The 21,111-nt window shown below is 34.4% G+C and overlaps 1 protein-coding gene across 1 annotated transcript; it reads left to right on the plus strand.

Moving 5' to 3' along the window:
* Positions 1-1,945: 1,945 nt before the first annotated feature.
* LOC145603030 (1-deoxy-D-xylulose 5-phosphate reductoisomerase, chloroplastic-like) lies at positions 1,946-11,138 on the plus strand. Its single transcript, XM_081659163.1, has 12 exons — positions 1,946-2,203; positions 3,782-3,957; positions 4,159-4,245; positions 7,767-7,892; positions 7,977-8,039; positions 8,123-8,272; positions 8,462-8,529; positions 8,840-8,954; positions 9,061-9,165; positions 9,613-9,734; positions 10,106-10,252; positions 10,717-11,138. Exons 1-12 carry the CDS (start codon positions 2,113-2,115, stop codon positions 10,883-10,885), a joined length of 1,419 nt encoding a protein of 472 aa, XP_081515289.1. The 5' UTR covers positions 1,946-2,112; the 3' UTR covers positions 10,886-11,138.
* Positions 11,139-21,111: the final 9,973 nt, after the last annotated feature.

Here is a 21,111-nt window from a genome sequence, read left to right on the forward strand (position 1 = left end):
TTGAGTCACTAAATATTGTTCAACTAAATCCATAAAAATAATTCTTTAAAAAAAATCCATAAAAATAATAAATAAATAAAAGGGAAAGATATCAACCATTACTTTTGTATATCATTTACAATCATTGCAAAAGGAAACAAATTCAATAAATTAAATTTTTGAATAATTCAGATAATTACTAGATACTTGGGATAAAACCTCATTCCTAAATCCTAACCCATATTAAATGTCACTAAAATTATTTTTGTTACCAAATACTCCGTATTTTCTAACTAAATCCATCAAAAAAAAGAAAGATATCAACAATTATCATTATACTATTCACAAAATCACAATCATTCATGTTATAAAATATTGTGTTGGATGTGTCCAAAAATGTTAAAATGATATTTGTGATCATTATGAACCATTGTATTACTATTAGACTATTAATTAAACCTATACCAATAGTGCATATAATAATAATTTTTCTTTCACCAAAAAAAAAAAAAAAAAAAAAAAAAAAAAAAAAGGAAAAAGAAAAAAGAAGAAGAAGTAGAAGAAAAGAAGGTAAGCCCTAATTCTATTCAGACTCAGAGATATTTGTAAGCTAATTCTATCAGTTTTATTTTGTTTTTTTTTTAGCATAAGTAGTTTTGAATTAGTTAAAAACTTAAATTAACGACTATGATGTCTATGTATGATCATAATTTTGGGCAATCATTTTCCAAAAAAAAAAATAAAAAATATTAGTTTGAAAGTTTATGATCACAGATTATTCTTTTTATTATAAATTATTTTACTTTATATTTATATATATATTTTTTGTTTTATTTACACTTGTTTTTATAATCCTTACAGGCTCATAAGTAAGATCAATATACTCCATTCACAATATTACAAGTATAAGACTATAAGTACTCCACATAAAATGTATGGTGCAAGTTTAATTGAATTAATTCCAACAATTAGATTGTGATGGTAGAGATGCTAACTTGGGTCATCGACAAGGTTCGGAGGGTCATTTCGGGTATGATTAGGCTACTTATTGTGTCTATACAGATCAAATTCTGAAACGCGTCAATTCGAATTAGATTGGGTCATTTTTAAACATCATTTATTGTATCCTAATTTCGTATTTCCTTATTATTTTATATGGAGTATAACTTTTGAACAAGGAGAATGAGTAGTTATCATTAAATATGTATTAAAAGAGTGGAACTACATATTAGTAGTACTTATAAGTTATTCTCATAGCTACTCTTATAACTCCATTCCTATAAGATTGTCTTGAGATTCATTGTCTCAATTCATCACCTTATTAATAAACAAAATACTTCTATAATCAAGTGGTAAAATGGTAAATTAGTCAACAATAATATCTAATAAGCATGACATTTTCGTAACAAAATCAACAAGTATAGACCTATATTTAACTAAAACTTGCTGATATTTGTAATTGTCACTCAATTTTCTTGAGGTCATAAACTTGTATTTTACAAATTGTCATGCTAGAACATGATTTTAAAAAAAAATGTTTTAAAAGGATGCAATCGGTGGTAAACAAATTTAATATGACCAAAAGTACATGTATATGAAAATAAGATCACGAATTTAGAATCCCTTAATATCATTTATGATCCTGTAAAAAAAAAACATTTATGATATCGATAAGATTAACGAAAAATTATAAAATATTATGAGTTGAACAATCTTAAAGAGACGGAAAGAGTATATATTACGAGTACAAGCTGAATCTCAAATCTAGAAACATACGAATTACGTAATCCCGTCCAGTCGACCAGTCGTCCACTAATCCCAAATTTTATTGGATTGTTTTTGAATTATTTTCCCCCATTTTTGGGTTTAATCTTGGGTTTTTTGCTGGGCCACAATTGTACTCTTATCCAAGGCCAATCCTTGTTATTTTCCCTATTTAAAAACACCGCCCCATTAACGTTATTCTCTCAAATTTCTTCCCTTTTTTTTTGTAAATTTTCACCAATATAAATTCAATTAAAAGGGGCATTATTGCATTACCCCATTACAAAAAGAAATTGTAAAAAAAATAATTTAATCTAAGAATTTTTTTTTCTTTTTCTTTCTGGGTGTACAGTTTGAAGCAGAGCTCCAATGGCTCTAAATTTCTTGTCAACAGCAGAGATAAGAGCTATCTCCTTTTTAGATTCCTCTAATTCTTCAACTCAGCATCTTAAACTTAAAGGTATAAACTTTAATTATCAATTAATGTTCTATTAATTTGTGGAATTTTAGCTTTCATTTTCTTTGTTTAAATGGATTTTAATTGATTCTGCTACTGTTTTGGTGATCTGGGTGTCAAGAATTTCTGACTGTTTAAGTTGCTGTTGAGTAGCAGTTTCTTGTTTATTTATCTGGGGTTGGTGACTTGGTGTATATTGTTGCTAGTAAATGTTGTTTACTTGTATTGTTTATAACGCTTAACATGTTGAGAATATTTTATTTCATGCTTTCTTTTTTTTTTTTATTATCACTAAGCTGGGATTTATATAGGAATTTTTTGATTTGACTATGCTTTTGTGCTCTTGAAGCCTAGATTATGCTGAACTGTTGGTTACAAATCCTATCTTGGAGGGTCAACATTTTTTATTTACTAAGTGTACTTTTTATGGAACCTTGTCTAGTTTCTAGGCCATCTCGGGCTTGTTACGCAATTTCTGTTATGCACTGGGGTGTACTGTACAAAGAAGGATTTCGTTGCGCATTTGGGAGAACTTTAGCTTTTAAATAGGATCAAATGATAAAAAATTGAGTGTGGGTGTACCGTGTGTCCGTGTCACATGTCATGGTGCACCCGAGTGGCCGAGTGTATTACGACCCTGGGAGTGCTAATAGAGACTTAGTTAGCATGCTTGAGTTCAAGTTTGATATTGTACCCATCCATAAGATTATGGCAGGATTTAATACTCTGAAAGAAAATATTGAAATGCATCTACTGTACAAAATTTAGATTGCTGTTTAGACCTTTAATTTTTCCATGACTTTAGGGACTTATTTGTAAAAGCTATTAGATTATGAGTTTTGAGCCGATGGATTTGATGAGAGTTCTTTGTGAAGTTGGATTGCTTGGAGCTTTGTTGCTAATTCATTTTGTGTAACGTACTATTTGCTTTGCGAAGGAATATATCAAATTGGTTCCATGGACTTGCAGATGCCTTTTAAGATTGTGTTAAGAGGACTTGGGGGGACAGTGAAACATCTTTTAGTTTTGCTATCTTTTTTATTGTACATAGAGCATATTTTGTTTTTTTTTGGTGTTTGAAAAGCCACAAGGGTGGGGATGAGAATCAATCCAAAGATCACTTGGAATCGGGGGAGAAGCTCTAACTACTTGAGCTATCCCTCACTCTCACATAGAGCATATTATTAGTATTGTGTGCAAATATTTATGATATCAAGCACTTGCAATCAAATGAGTTTCCTTGGGCTCTATCGAGTTTCCAAACACACTTCAAAGTTCAAATAGGTGTATGCTATACTTCCACAAAGGCCTCAGAAAGTAGTGGACTATTTTAAGCTTTCAAGTGTCGACATAGATTTTTTATTTTTATTTTTTATAGAACCTCTTTATTTTCTACTCTTTTAGCTATGTGACTCTTAAACATTTGTCTAACCTCCATCCACTCCCACCCCTCAAACACAAATGAAATAGAAAAAGGGGGGGGGGGGAGTAAATTGGGAATTTCCGAATTTGAGATCAAACATATAAGTTCAATGTTGCTTTCTGTATTGTAGAATTAATTTTAATTCCAAGTACTTTTAGGTAATCTCTCTTGCAAAAGGAAGGACATTCAAACGTTTAGCAAAAAGATCTGTTGTTCAGCTCAGACACCACCTCCAGCCTGGCCAGGAAGAGCAGTAGCGGAGCCTGATCGTAAGGTTTGGGATGGCCCAAAACCTATTTCAATTATTGGATCTACGGGTTCTATTGGTACTCAGGTAATCACACTATTGCTAAAGAACTTTGTGCAACATTTTGGCACCTGAAACTTGTGTATGTTTTGAAAGTGTCATGTCTTCACAATGCTGAGTTTTTGACTTGTGTATGTTTTAGGAAATATGGTGTACAGTTAGGAGAGATCGATATGTTTTTAATTTGTCTAATGTTTTGTTGTTCTAATTAAGACTCGTGCTTTGCAGACCTTAAGCATTGTTGCAGAACACCCAGATAAGTTTCAAGTTGTAGCTCTCGCTGCTGGTTCAAATGTGACTCTTCTGGCTGATCAGGTGATCTGTCTATCAATAATGTGGACCATCGTTACCTGCTAGCTTTCATCTTATCTGTTAATACTCTATGAATGAAAGTGTGATTGCAACTGTTTTAATAGGAATATTATGCCACCGTTGAGATGCTTTCTTTATCCAATCACAATTTAGGGGTGCCTAAAAGAAACCCTCAATGAGTAATTTAATACCAAGTGCGATATGGAGATTTCTGGCAAATTGTTTTATATTAAGGCCTTGTTTAGCAGTGAGAGGTTAACTAGTTTTGTTAGTTGTTTGCATAAGCTGGTTTGAGTAGTTACCTGTAGTAACTAATTGTGTTCTCTATAAAAGTGTTTGATAATTAGTTGTTAGTTGATGGCTACTTTATTGTGTAGAATGAGAAATAAAAGCATATGCATAATTTATTATTAATTTATGCAAACTTGGTAAAGGGGTGTAAATTTGTTCAACTTTAGGGTAGAAGAGTCATTTCCTCTTACTATGGCCTTGTTCTCTTCACTGGATTTTAACTAAACTAAAATTATTTTTGCTGAACCTGAAAAAAAAAAAAAAAAAAAAAAAAGGAAAGATTTGCTGAAATTGAATCATTTATTGGTTAAAACTTATTTTTACAGAGAAGTTGAATCATGCACAGTAATTTTCAATAACTATATGTAAAATTAACATTAAATATTTTCGTATGCTACATACATTCAAAACGAGGTTAGCGTTGCTTCTTATATGCTAAAAAATGTTAAGTAGTGGATTGAGACAAGTGACAAAGCCAAAGTTGTTGGGGTGTGGGATGGTGCAAGGGGGCGTGTGGCATGTGTACAAGACATGTGCACCCAAGGACAAGGCATACAAACAACTAGTTTTGTCGTTTGAGGGTATGCCATCATTGCCTTAATACATGGTGATTAAGGATGATTGAGATGGTTCTGGGCATCATCCATGACTCCTAAGGCCCTTTGGGAACCCATGGAAGTACTTCAATTCATAATCTTGCCGGGTGAGAAAATGATGTACGGAAGTCAAATTTGAAGGCTATAATACACAAAATTGGAGCAATTTAGTAGGTATCCGGACTCGGTGTCAGAAATTCACGGAATTTTACGGGATGCATCCCGAGGTCATATGATGTTGTTTGGACCCATATACAACCATAACTCAGCTACATAAAGGCCCCGTGGAAACTTATAGCCAATACAAGTGATGTGTACGGAAACTGGTAAATTGGATGCTTAAAGGCAAACTGGATGGTTTCACCCACCCAATTGGACTCCCGGGGGGTATAAGGGTCTATAGGTAACTTCTCGGCAATTTTTGTTTCCGGGTAAAAAAAAGTCAAAAATTGGCAAAATTGAAGGCTATAATACACACTTTTTGGCCAATTTCGGAGTTATCGGGACCCGGTGTCGAAAAGTCTCAAGATATTAGGGGATACATTCCAGGGTCATATAATGTCGTTTGGAACCATATAGGATCATTATATGTTGCCATAAATGTCCGTGGTAGCCTTGAGTTTATGAAATCAGTGCAAGTTGTAAACAAGTTCTAAACGGGTAAATTGAGAGTTTCAAGGTATATTGGATAGTTTAACACACCCAAATGGACTCTCGGGGTGTATTAGGGTCCATGGGAAGAATCTCGGCAATTTTTATTACCGGGTCCAAAAAAGTGAAAAATTGTCCAAAATTGAAGGCTATAATACACTATTTCGGATCATTATTTGAATCAATTGAATGCTTAAAAACAACAAAAATGACAAAAAAAAATTCACACTAAGAATCATCAACGTGTGTCATCTTTAGCAAGTATTATTGAAGTTTCCATAGAGTGTTAATTGATTGAAATTCTAATCATAAATTATTCAAGGAAATAACAAAAATATCATTTGTTGATTAGATATTCGCATTTCATTGTTTAACCTTGTAGCTTCTATTACATAATAAATAAAAAAATATTATATAATCTTGTTATAATAAACATATGTTGTACATAATTTATGTCTTTCCTAAAAAAAAAAATAGTCCTTAACAAATGATGTTAAGAATATTATTTTTCATATATTTTGCTTAAGTTTATAGTTGTTAATATGTATATTTTGGAAAGATACATCAAATCTTCAATTATACTTTATATATATATATATATATATAAAGATTTATTTTTGAAATTGGAAAAAAAAAAAAAAAAAAAAAAACCCTAAGCACAGGAAATAACACGTGTCATTGTTGGTGTGTCAAACTAGTTATTGATTATTGATGATTGATTGATTGATACTCCTATTCATGAAGAAGCTAGTAAGGCTCCTTTAAGTAGTTTAGTGTAGTTTGTAATAATTTAATTCAGTTTATTAAGCATATGTAAAAAAAAATAAAAATAAAATAAAAATAAAAATTAAAAAAATCTTATTTTTGTTTAACTTTTTAGAACTGAAATATTTAACCGAATATTATTGTTTTAAGGTGAATAGAATGGGGCCTACAATAAACCTTTCTCAACAAAAAGCTCCTAGTACTAGTTTTTTCAAGATTAGCTATTTGGACTCAAAACTTTCTCTCAATCCTTTCTTAACCAAACAATCACGTTTGAGGTTTGAGTTTTCAAGCGGCTCTTTTGCCTCAAACCTCTCTCTCTAATGGCTGCAAACCTCTCTTTTTGCCACAAACCTCTTCTAAACATACACCCCCTAAGTAAAGTAATAAACTGCCCTCTCATACTATTGAAAAAATTTAACAGCTTTAGAGATATTCAATTGTGTTTAATAGGTTTGACACTAATATTCAAACAAGCACATGTACCAACTATAGCAACGAAGTCTTAGTCCCAAAATGATTTGGGGCTGGCTAACATGAATCATCGTAAGGAACCGTCTGATATAGGAAAAAGGGACATAGCAAGATAATCACTTGAAAGTGTTTGAAAAAAGGTGTGTAAATTGAAAAAAGAAAGAACATCCAATTAAAGAGAACCAAGAATAAAATTCAAGAAAGTTTTAAACGAGTTGTAAAAACGTGTGAGTTAAAAAATCATAATGGTTTGAAAAACCTTTAGCAAAGGAAATCAATAAAGTTCATAAAACACGATTTGGGTAATGAAATAATCAAAGAATACTAAAATAAAATAAACAAAAGTACATTTATGTAATCATGACACGTCGTTGAGATGAACTTATTCCCTCCACACCGCCCTATCCAACACCATACTTTCCTCAATTCCCAAAGCACTCATATCACTCTTAATCACCCTCTTCCCCTACCCTTCATGATCCCTACACTTAGTCTCCTTACTGGAGCCTCACTTGGTCTCCTTCTTACTTGTACCCAAAAACATAATAAACTATATGTATTCTCGTGTCTCATAGAATGTAGTTTTATGAAAAGGTTTCCATGAATGAAGAACATAAAGCAACTCTCTCAAGTACAAGCATGTTGGTAACAAAAAAGAGGCTGAGCGGTAATTAACCCCCTATGTTGTTGGGTGCCCGTTTAATTCAAGTCCTCTGTCTTACTTATCACATATAATTATGATTTCAGATCAAGAGATTCAAACCCAAATTAGTTTCCCTTAGAAATGAGGCCTTAATTGATGAACTCCGAGAAGCTATAGCTGATGTTGAGCACAAGCCAGAAATTATTCCAGGCGAGGAGGGTTTAGTTGAGGTAATAATGACTTCAATCACTCTGGCTGGTGCATCATTGTTGATAATGTATTTTTAAAGTAGTATTTGTCTTCTATCCTAACAGGTTGCACGCCATCCAGATGCTGCTACAGTAGTTACAGGGATAGTTGGCTGTGCAGGGCTGAAGGTATTAGATTTCTCATACATTAATCTTTGAACAAGTTAAATAGTCTTACAGCTCTGAGGTTTTACCGGTTCTCTTTTCTCTAGCCTACAGTGGCAGCTATTGAATCAGGCAAAGACATTGCCCTAGCTAATAAAGAGACCCTCATTGCTGGTGGTCCTTTTGTGCTTCCTCTTGCACGCAAGCATAATGTGAAGATTCTCCCAGCTGATTCTGAACATTCTGCCATATTTCAGGTAAGTTTCTATTGTTGCTCTTGCATGTAAATATGACTTTATATGGAGATACTTTGATCATCAACGATGTTTGGGTGTGTTAGTTGGTGGCTGCTTCTAGTTTTCTCACATTCTGTAGATTTTGAATTTCTATATGTGGTTCTGAATTTGTTAAGAAGTCCAACTGACAAAAAGTTTTTTTATATTCAGTGTATCCAAGGATTGACAGAGGGATCTCTTAGACGCATTATTTTGACTGCATCTGGTGGATCATTTAGGTTTGTGAACAATGTAGTTTTGTAGATCTCAATTACCTAGATATGATGAATGTGGGTGTGAGATATTTTTTCGTTCCCTGCTGTGCATGCAACGACAACTTACCTCATTTTGTTTTATTGAAGGTTGGGGGAAGGACAGGGTTAGATTTATTTATTTTTTCAGTTTTATCATATCTTGGATGTGCGCGCGTGCGTGGGGGGTGGGGGGGGGGGGGGGAGGGATTCAGAGACTGCTTGTCAGCAACAAATATTCCCAGCAGTTATGTAGTTACTTACCTTTGTCCCCTTTTGTTTTTTTTCTGTTTTGAAGAGATTGGCCTGTTGAAAAGCTAAAAGAGGTTACGGTAGCAGGTGCTTTGAATCATCCTATCTGGAATAATATGGGGAAGAAGGTTACAATAGATTCCGCTACCTTGTTCAATAAGGTCTGTTCTTGTTGCATTGTATGGAGCACAGTGTACTTTAAAAAAAATGATGGGCCATAACCCCTCCTGCTTTGAGTTATTTTTCCTGATATTAAATTATTGACAGGGGCTAGAAGTTATTGAAGCCCATTACTTATTCGGGGCCGAATATGATGACATTGACATCGTGATTCATCCACAGTCAATCATCCATTCAATGATTGAAACGCAGGTTTGTCTCATTTTCAATATCAATTATGTTTTAGCTTAGCTGAGATCAGGGCTGCTTAGTCCCATGCAGACTGCGGTCATAACTTTGTCTACATTCTGAGGTAGATCAGTATAATGCAGTCAAAAGATTTTTCTTACATAATGTGGCACATGTCTCCTATATTAGATGTCCGTGATGTACTTTCATATCAATTTGAGTCTGATAGTTGACAATTTCACGCACATGGAGTGCCAAAATATGACCAATAATTGCATGTATCTAATACACCCTAATTGCAAAAGGTTAGAGTCTTGGACTGTCAATATCCCAAGGTGGAAATCAGGAGTTAGGACTGTCAAGGTGAAAGTGAGGGAGTCAGAATTAATAATATAGGAAGCACTAGATGCCTAGATGCCTTATCAATTGCCTTAAATGTTCCCGATTTTTCATTAACCTCTGCCATTACAGGATTCATCAATTATTGCACAACTGGGTTGGCCTGATATGCGGATACCTATATTGTACACACTGTCGTGGCCAGATAGAGTATACTGCTCAGAACTAACTTGGCCACGCCTTGATTTCGTCAAGTAAGTATGCTCTACCATTTATATAAGCTTGAGCAGTCAGCAAATATTTATAAAGTAATGGGAATGCATATAGATATTGGTTGTAAAATTTAATTTACTTTACTTTCAGGGATCAATTATGAATGAGGTGAGCTTTTAAAATTCATGTAAAGGGATTTACCAGCTTTAGCTTTAAAAATTTATTCGATGCTTTTCATCACAACTTTCATAAATCTAGTTCTTTCTAGAAAGAGCGGTAAATATAATTCTGTATTAAGTAAATCAGAGAATATATTGAATAGAAAGCTTAGTATGATTTTTATTAACGAACACTTGTTTACTTACTCTCAGTTGGTTATTTTGAAAGTCATGCGTTGAATGCTATATTGCAGGTGTGGTCCCTTGACTTTTAAAGCTCCGGACAATGAAAAGTACCCGTCTATGAATCTGGCCTATTCTGCAGGACGTGCTGGAGGCACTATGACTGGGGTTCTTAGTGCTGCTAATGAGAAAGCCGTAGAGATGTTCATTGCCGAGAAGTATGTTAATTTCACCTGTAGCTATAATTATCTCTAATTTCTGAACTTTTTTTAGTGAATTCCTTTTTCTTAATTAGTAAAAATATTTCAAATCTAGTAGGGAATTGAATAGCAAGCTTTCTGAAGTGGAAACTTTGTTGCCTGCAACAACAAAGACGAAAAAACTACATTCATTTTATCATTCATGATTAATTGCCCTCTTTTATGTCACTCCTGCATTTTCTGATTACAAAAATATGAAAGATTGGCATGATAGGATATTAAGGTTGCGTGCGTGTGCACTTCCTATGCTGGGTGATTTCCTTTCTACTTCGTTGTTATTATTTCAGGAAATTGATTGTATACTTGTTAGCCGTAATTGCTTGTTAATATTAACTGCTTCTCGAGTTTTTATGGTGTCTTCTCGACTTGCTGAGCATTCCTGTTGTGATGCTAACAATTAAATATGTATCGTGGGTTTGCAGGATAGCCTACTTGGATATCTTTAAAGTTGTGGAGCTAACTTGCGCAAAACATCGGGATGAGTTGGTGAATTCACCTTCATTGGAAGAAATCGTGCATTATGACCTCTGGGCACGGGATTATGCTGCCAGTTTGGTGTCCTCCAAAGGCTTGAGCCCAGTCCTAGTCTAAAACTACCAACAACTTCATGAAATACAGATTACTTGGAGTCCAGTCTCAGAATTGTGCATAGTTGGGTTTTTTTTTTTTTTTTTTTTTTTTCCCAAAGTTGTAGAGAATAAAATCCTGCTTAGAAAAGCCGATTTATGAGTTGAACAGGCTGAAATGTGCAATGCTCTCCGAGTTTGAGGTTTACGGAGAAAATAACATTACATAGCCTGCATTCTGCTGAAATGTGCAATGCTCTCCGATTTATGTTTGATAATCTATAATCCAGATTGAAGAATAAAATTTTCTATGGTAAGCCTTTTTTTTTCAAAAAAGAAAGTCAAAAAATTGCAGTTAATTTTAGCTCAAATACGCAAGCAGTGACTTAAAACACATTAAGATGTGAATTTAGGACGTAATGTTGTTAATGTAGAAGGAATAAAGTCAAAGGGTTTTGTTTTAATATTATATTGAAACTGTAAAAGTCTTACATGATATATGTGGTAGATGTAGATTGTATAATGAATTTGAAATTAAAAAAGTCAAACTTATGTTAATAATGTTGTTTTAAACATACGAAATAGAAACTAACTTCTTTTCAAATTCTTGGTAGTTTTCTAAATAAAAAGGCTATCACGAAAGCTTCATCAAGTTCTCACTTACCTACCGAAAATGATCAAGTGTAGGAGTGCCTTGGATCGGTAAGGCTTAGCCTACTACAATTTAGCCCAATAACTATGTGTTATGTCATAATTTGTAAACGTGGTCTTGGCGAAATAGCTATATGCGGGGTAAATCAACATAACGGATTCTTAGAACTTTCAACATAACTGATTCTTGGAACTTTATTGACCTATAGGTAGATTTGTTATGGTTTCAAATTAACTTTTATAACCTCAAGGAACACCATTGACATAGTCATATTCATTTCAATTTTGGAAAAAAAAAATCTAAAATTAACTTGAAATGTGATTTTCACGAGACAATTTTCAACTCTATTGAGTTTGAAAAGGAAAGACGATGAGGTGCTTTCCATGAACGTCAGGAGACTTTAGGAGCCTATTTGGGGGATTGAAGCCATTCACTTTGCTTATATACTACTCATATCTGTAGCAAGTTACGTATCAGTATCTGATTCTCAAGAACATCATGATTCATGAACTTTTATGTTGCCAACAAGTAGTTCCATATATTTCCAAAAACATTATATAAGGCATCCGGTATCATTATACCATTGCTTAAATTTTTGACATCGAGTCCTAAAATCTCCAAATATTGCTTGATTTTGTGCATTAAAGTCTCAAATTTAGACTAATAGTTATTCAGATACAACAAGATTAGGCATTTCTAGAGTTCCCCAATGGCCCTAGTAGGATGTCGTTATGCCAACTTGGTGCCCAAAACCATTTCAACAAAATTAAAATTAGTTGTCCTGCGTCTTATTGTGCTTTTTCAACAAAAATGCAGCATTAGTCCACGGATTGGCACGCACATTAATGTGTCGTGCTTCATACTTGGCCATGCTCGTGCTATATCATGTATTGTTTCATGTTCAATGCTGTATTATCTTAGACCAACTCAACTTAGTGTCATCTAATTTTTGTCCTACTAATGCTACCATTGTATCCTTTAATATAACAAGCATTTATTGAACATACGAGGGATAGACATGATTAAATTCAAGTGAGATCTTGTTAGAATCTATGCAATGCCTGATGCCTAGATGGATTGGCAGATACCATTACGTACAATAACTCGCAGGGAGATGAACTTTCGTAGCAATAACATGGTAACTTGTGAGCACCATTACTCGAAAAGAAATAACCGAATAAATAAGCAATATGCATCACTTTTTCTTAATAGAATATGCCAAAGGATTATTTTGGGTCATCCTTATATTATAAAGAAATAATCGTCGTACGTTAAGTATTTTGCGTTTTTGCGTAAACACGAGTGTTAATACGTGATCAAATGTAAGTGGTTTAGCTTGGCTCAAAAAGAAGAAAAGAAATCTTAGTGGCTTAACTCTTAATTCAACTCAGGGAAGTAAATTCCAACAACCATATATTCAAGCTTAAGCTCTTTTTAAAAATTATTTCTAAGGTATCTCTTGTTCACACATTCATTTTGTTATCTGGTATTACCATCTCACACTATTTTAGTGGTCGTTTGGATTATATCATTTGAAATGAGTTGAAATAGAGTTAGAATTTATTCTATTTATATGTTTGTTTGAGAGTCTTTTAGAAATCTCATAATCAAGGAATTCTAACTCTACCCCATGCCCCTAGAACCCCATACCTACCTCTCTCTAGCATACAACTATAAAACCAAACAACTTTAGACTAGTATAGGTTTTAGAATACCTACCTTTTGGATAAGAGATTCTATAGTCCATACTAATCCATTCCAATTTGATAAACTAATGTCTTGTTCTCATTAGATTATTTTCAGTTCAGTTCAGTTCAACTTTAATAAGTTTAGTTTAGTTTAATTCAGTTTAGCTCAGCTCTAATAAGTTTAGTTTAGTTCAATTCAGTTCTAATAAGTTCGGTTCAACTCAATTCAATCAATGAGAAGTTGAGAACAGGTCCTAAACACCCCTAAATTCATCTGTATTATTTACGATTAATTATTTAATAATTAATTCTTAAACAAGTCACTTTGTATTATTTACGATAAATTATTGTGATAATGTTTATCATTCCAATTACTTCTTTGCATACCTAAAAAGACGTGAACCTATGACGCAAATATGTTGGGTAAGTTTTTTTTTTTTTTTTTTTTTTTTTTTTTTTTTTTTTTGTGTAGGAAATGTTGGGTAAGTTTATTTAATGAGAAGGATGTTTATACCCTAATTTTTTTTATTTATTTATTTTTTTTTTTAATACTCATACTAGTCTACTAATACTAAATTGATTACTATCTTCTTATTAGACTTTACAACGAATACTAACTAAAAAAAACCATCAGTAACATTTTAAACAAGTTTTCTTGTTCATACAGTAGATAATGTCGGAAACTTCCACATTAAGTCCTCCAATCCTGTCGAAATTTACATATATATTCCATAGCAAATGTCCTCAAAGTCCATAACCTATGATATGTATTGTGGAAATTTAGTTTAAGTCAATCATGAAGGCAATTGCTACTAATTAGATGACCTAAGAAGACTCCTCACTCCTCTTGCACTTGTCAAAGATGGATTCCCATTGTCTTATGTTATCTTTTAAACCCAATTATTGTTGATCATGTGCAAGTTATCTTACATTGAAGAAACCGAGAAATAAGAGAGAAATTACTACCTAATAAGCTAGAGGAAATAGTTCTCCTATCGTCATTAGTTTTAATTTACTATTGAACCTCCTCTGAGCTTGTAAGTGGACTGGATCCTCCATCCTCTTTCTTATACATTGCCCATGCCCGTTTTATATTCTCAACTCCCATGTCCGTTTCATATCCTTTAGAATTCAACATATATGCTCGTATGAACAAAATCTAGGAGACCATATGTAGGCACGTAGATAGGTTCTTGCATTGATCTATACTATGTCATGGACTAACCTAAGGCCTTGCACCAAAGAGGATACCGTGTAATTGTTGTTCATGTAATGTATGTCATCATCACCATTGTTTAGAAGGAATAAATATCTGGGTCATACATAATAAGAGTACATAACTTCACCTTGAGCATCAGTCAATGTTATTAGGTACAATACTTTAAATATTTAAGGTCTTTATGACCAATTGGCCGTTAATGACGTACGTAAAGTGGTATCACCTCATTTGTGTCACAATATTCCACCACTACTTTAGTCTTTAAGTTTAAGGGGCCTCATCATCAGTGTAATTGTAACTTAATTAGTAATTACTGTCCTTGTAAACATATCACATGTGAATCATACGGAGTAATAATTTTCTCAGAGCCTTTAAGAATTGGAGAAAAATAATCAACTAGGAAGTGCTATTTATTTTTTAACCCATATTAATTTCTGATTCGGTTACATCATACATATGTGCTTTAATATTTGTTGCTCATTTCTCATTTGGTCACACTTTTTACATCTGACCGTTACTTTTACAAGTATTATTTACATTTTTGTTATACTTGAAAATTAAAATATAATTTTTTACACTTTTACCCTTTACTATACCCGAACACAAAAGGACTCGTCACTTGTTATAGCCCAAATGCTATCTCACATTAACACATTCTTGCTCTTTTCTTGTCTTAATTAAATACTCTTAAGTCTTAACCTTTGAGCAAATAGTTCATCATAATAAAGATTGTTTAGAATCGGATATATTATATATAATAATAGATAATTAAAATGACAAATCCAATATGCATGCACTATAATCTATCCACCAAACGACTAACTTTCTAGAAGCATGTTGTTTAACATACAATAAGTACTAATTAATAACAATAGCATATTAAAATTTATGGGTTTTATTCAAAGATTAGTAGCTCATATTATACTTAGTTTGTACTTATATTATTATAATGTATATAGTTCATGATATTTTAGCTCAATTATGCTACTAGCTTCCAAAGATTGTGATTAATATGACAGTTTGTATTGATAACCAAATTATTTAAGTAAAAAGTTGAAGCAGTTTGACATGTGCTAAAGAATATAATGAGACTTGAATTCCAATTATTCCCAAATGATTGAAGATAATGATCAATTATTAATCAAATCCAAAAGATTAAGAAATGGCGGGTAGTAAAAAAAAACTTTTGCTAACAAGACAAAAGGCAGATGTTATTTATTATGAATTAAATAATTGTACATATACTAATTAACGTGACAGCCATTATCTTCTCAGCAAAGGAAAAGTTGTTACATTAATTATGAAATTATGGTTTATAGTTTGCATAGTTTCTCCTCAACAGGTTCAATTAAACCATGGTCCCATGCTCCCATCTTTATTTTTTTGGTTAAGTTGTATATATATGTGGTTGAAGATGGAATCGAGCTTTAATTTCAATTTATTTCCAATTTGTGGCAATATAATAGGTCTTATTAATTTATTATGTACCCTTTTGTCAGGAAAATAAAGCTTAGATCGATAAGTTCTGCTAATAGTTTAAGAGGTCTAATAAGTCTAGAAGAAACTATAAGTAAGTTCAGGTTCGGATAAGTAACTCTTAGGATATGTTCTCCTTATGTTATTTTCATTTATTTCTAGACACTATGAGCTAATGATAAGTTTATACCAAGGGTAGATTGATTTTGATGAGATCTAATACGGGTTAATATGTTTCACTAAGGTCTAACAATGTTTAATTAGGTCCAATAAAATAAGATAAGATGAATTCTATAAAGTTAAGATATAAATTAAACTAATAAGTTTAAATATTGTAATCATCTCATATGATTTTGGTAAAAAGAACAATATATAGTGTAGATACATACCTTAATATATATGCATCCACTCTACATTCATTCACTTATTAATAGTCAATAGATTCAAAGTTTTTTTTTTTTTTTTTAATTTTAATTTCTAACATGGGATTTTTTTTTCTAGAAGATGTATTATTATGGAGGGTAAGAAATGGATTGGATCCTAATTAACTAATCAAGCTATTATTCATTTCAATTTCTATGCATTGCAACTTTGACAATGAATATTTTGGGACGTCTAGAAGCAAATTGCAAATAATGTTGGTTGAATTGTGGTGTTGGACCTAAATTGTTTGGTATTTTGGGCTACATGGTCAACTGTATTATATTGACCAGCTGTTACACTGACCTGAAATAACATAAATTGACCGTAACGAGAGTTACACCGCCGTCTCCTTTTTAATTTACTAAGATTAAATGGTGCCAACATTATTGTATATGTAGCTTATTGATCACAAAATTATAATCTAATCAATTTTTAGTCGATGTTTATACTTGTAGTTAGTAGGTTAACTTGTGGAGAAATTGAGTATGAGCTTTGTTTACTGGCTTCAAATTCCACTTATCTTCCCTTTCTTTAGTTATTAGACTAACGATTTTCTTCTTTGTATAATTATACATAATTTCTTTGTATTTTCTTGTAATGCAATATTATACTTCTCCGATCTCTAGATAGTGGACAAAAAAAAAAACATTTTTAATAATTGTAAATTAAAATTATCAAGATATATCGAACAAGACCTTACATGTTCGAGAAGCTATATTTTTCGAATATATTATTTATCTTATTTTAGATTTATAGTATTAGATTGCATGTGCATTATAATCTCTCAAAATTCTAAATTTACAATTTAAAATTTGGATTGAATAGTATAGTATTTTTAATTTTTTTTTATTACTAATTGTCTATGTCTAACAATTTAAACAAACACTAAACAAATTTATGGGCATGATATTTATTTAATGAACCAATTAAGTTAGAGTTGGTTTTTGGTTAGAAGAGAGAAAATTACGGGCTAGATTATGAGAAAACTCCTTAGCCTGGAGTATATTTCATTGATCAAATATATAGAGTTACACACAATAAGATAAGGATACAATATACACAAATATATCCTATACACACAAATATATCCTATGACAAGATTATCTTCTAATAATCTCTATCACACCCCCGCAGTCGTAGCGGGAGGAGGACGTACGCTAAGACTGGATCTGAATTCCAAGAAGAGTTCTCGCGGTAGACCCTTAGTGAATATGTCTGCAAACTGATATCGTGAAGGGACATGTAGCACCCGAACATGACCCAAAGCCACCTTTTCCCGAACAAAATGTATATCCATCTCAATATGTTTGGTGCGTTGGTGATGAACCGGGTTGCTAGATAAATAAATTGCACTAACATTATCACAATAAACAATGGTGGCCTGCCGTAGCGGACAATGTAACTCGAGTAATAGATTACGGAGCCAACATGCCTCCGAAACAACATTAGCGACGCCTCTGTATTCTGCTTCTGCACTCGACTTAGAGAGAGTAGGTTGACGCTTAGCTGACCAGGAAACAAGGTTGTCCCCAAGGAAACAACAGTAGCCCGAGGTAGAGCGACGAGTGTCGAGACAACCTCCCCAGTCAGCGTCGTCAGTATAAGTAATAAGTCGAGTCGGAGCAGAAGGATATAAGTGTAATCCATGATCAATGGTGCCCTGAATATAATGCAGAATGCGTTTTAATGCTTCAAAATGTGGATCCCTAGGATCATGCATAAAAAGACACACCTGTTGAACTGCATAAGAAATATCAGGACGAGTAAAAGTAAGGTACTGAAGAGCACCTGCCAGGCTTCGATATAGAGTAGGATCTCTAAAAGGGGAACCCGAATTTGCACTGAGCTTTGATTTTGTATCAACCGGAGTAGTTGCGGGCTTACAAGAGCCCATGCCCGCACGCTCTAAAATCTCCTGTGCATACTTCTCCTGTGAAAGAAGTAAGTAAGATGGTTTTCGAGTTACCGCAATTCCCAAGAAATAGCTCAAAGGCCCTAGGTCAGACATGGGAAACTCAACCTGCAACTGTGAAATAAATCCAAGTCTTAACCTGTCAGAAGAAGGGGCTAAAATAATGTCATCAACATAAAGTAGGAGATAAGCCATGTCATCCCCCTTTTGGTAAATGAAAAGAGATGTGTCGCTTTTAGAGACCACAAAAGCCAATTTGAAACAGGAAATTTGCAAAGCGTTGGTACCAAGCTCTTGGAGCTTGTTTTAAACCATATAATGCTTTGCGGAGACGACATACATAACCGGGTGTTCGACGATCAACAAAACCAGGGGGTTGATGCATGTAGACAGTTTCCTGTAACTCACCGTGTAAAAAGGCATTTTTAACATCTAGTTGATGGATGGACCACTTTTTAGCCATGGCGATACTTAAAACAGTGCAAATGGTTGCCAGCTTGACAACCGGGCTAAAAGTCTCATCACAGTCAATGTCAACTTCTTGCGACCTGCCATCACAAACAAGACGAGTTTTGTGCCTTTCAAGGTCACCATTAGATTTGTATTTATGTTTAAAAAGCCACATACAATTCACAATATTCACCCCCGCGGGCCTAAGCACCAAATCCCATGTCTCTGTTTTAATCAAAGCACTATATTCATCATTCATCGCCGCATTCCAATTAGGGTCATGTAGGGCTTTTTTGTGATTTTTGGGTAGCGGAGATTTTTGAAGAGCTATGTGTGATGTGGGATGGGGCGTAGTATATTTAGGATTTGGTTTAAAAATCCCTCTTTGGCTACGAGTAACCGGTGGGGAAGGAGGGGGTGGCCTAGTGGGACGAATGGGCTCAACGCCCCGCATTGGAGGTGGAGAATAGGTGAGCCGTTGTGTAGGAGTGGGCTGGTGGGGTTGGTTTGGGCTCGGTGTGGCAGCTGGGCCTCGGTGGACTGGAGATGAGGAGGGCGGGGGGGTCCGTGGGTCTGCCGCAGTGGGAGAGTGTGGGCCGCGAGTCCCCTGCGGACTGATCTGCCCAGCAGGAGTGCGTGGGCTAGTTGGGGGGGTAGGTGGGCCTGCTGGTGTGGGTTGTGTTTGGGCTTGACAGTGGCGCAAAATGGTGTGAGTAAGTAGTGGACTTTGCTCACTTTCACCAAGGAACTCATAATCTTTTAATTTATAGTGACCCAAATTGCTGTAAGGAAAAGTAGATTCGTCAAAAGTAACATGACGAGGAGATAAAATAATTTTATTAGTAGTCAAGTCCAAGCATCTATACCCACGATGATTGGGCGGATACCCTAGAAAAACACAAGGAGTGGAACGGGGGGCAAGCTTGTGAGGAGTAGTAGCAGTCAAGTTTGGAAAACAAAGACAACCAAAGACACGAATGTGATCATAAGATGGCACTACCCCGAAAAGGGCTTGAGCAGGAGTCATATTTTTAAGTGTTTTGGTAGGCAAAACATTAAGCATATATGTGGTTGTCTCAAGTGCATAGACCCAATAGGATGGTGTTAGTGAAGCATGAAATAGGATAGTGCGTGTGACATTATTTAGAGTACGGATCATTCGCTCGGCCTTACCATTTTGAGATGAGGTATGAGGGAAAGAAAACCGGAAAACCAATCCATTTTGAAAACAAAAGAGTTTAAAGGGGTCATTGTCGAATTCACGACCATGATCACTTTGAAAAGATTTTATGGGGCGCTCAAATTGGGTAAGAACGTATTGGCGAAAATCCAAGAAAGTTTGGAAAGCTTGAGATTTATACTTAAGAGGGATAGTCCATACATAATGAGTAAAGTCATCAAGCAAAACCAAATAATATTTGTGGCCATGACCACTACGAATAGGGGATGTCCACAAGAGGGGATGTCCACAAGTCAGCATGAATAATGTCAAAAGCACAAGTAGTATTGCTATGTGATTGAAAAAAAGGAAGTCGAATATGTTTTCCAATTTGACAAGAGTTGCAAAAACTGGAGTCAAGCTCCTTATTACAATGAATAAAATTATTACTCCTAAGAAATTAAAGCTTAAAGAAGGTGCCCCCGGGTGTCCTAGACGATCGTGCCAAGTGGAAGGAGAGACGGCCGAGAGGGAGGTGGCTAGACATGAGGTTGGACTAGAGTTGGTGACTGGGTAGAGCTCCCCTGAACTATTGCATCTCGTTATTATGTTCCCCGTGCGAAGATCCTTGACAGAATAATTTGAGGGGCAAGGAGAACATTACGAAGGGCAAGTAGATCCACTACTTGACAACCGAGTCAAGTCTCAGCCACATAGGGTCGGAGATACCATCGGGGCGAGGTGTCTTTGAGTCAATATGATCAAGGACGTTGTATGCGTGTGCGTGACAAACAATGCCACCCAGCTTGAGTACTGAACCTTCTCCCTGTCAAGAATTATAGGGATACAATTCTTGATATTGTTAACCGATAAAGCGGGGTGAAACTCCATTGGAGGAGGTGGTGGCGGTGGGGAATCTGAGTCCTTAGTCATGGCGAGGTACGGATAGGAGCAGAGGAAAGGTAAAACAATGTGTGGTGAGCGGAAACGAGGGAGCAAGAAACCACACAGGAAAACCGAGAAATCGAGGAAAAAAAATCCTAAAACCTAAGCTGTGATACCATGCTAGATTATGAGAAAACTCCTTAGCCTGGAGTATATTCCATTGATCAAATATATAGAGTTACACACAATAAGATAAGGATACAATATACACAAATATATCCTATACACACAAATATATCCTATGACAAGATTAACTTCTAATAATCTCTATCATTACGAAGTGTACATTAGTCTTTCCAACCTACTCCGTAATTAATTAAATTAGTT

The sequence above is a fragment of the Chenopodium album genome, chromosome 2, assembly GCF_948465745.1.
Source record: "Chenopodium album chromosome 2, dcCheAlbu1.1, whole genome shotgun sequence".
NCBI lineage: Eukaryota > Viridiplantae > Streptophyta > Magnoliopsida > Caryophyllales > Amaranthaceae > Chenopodium > Chenopodium album.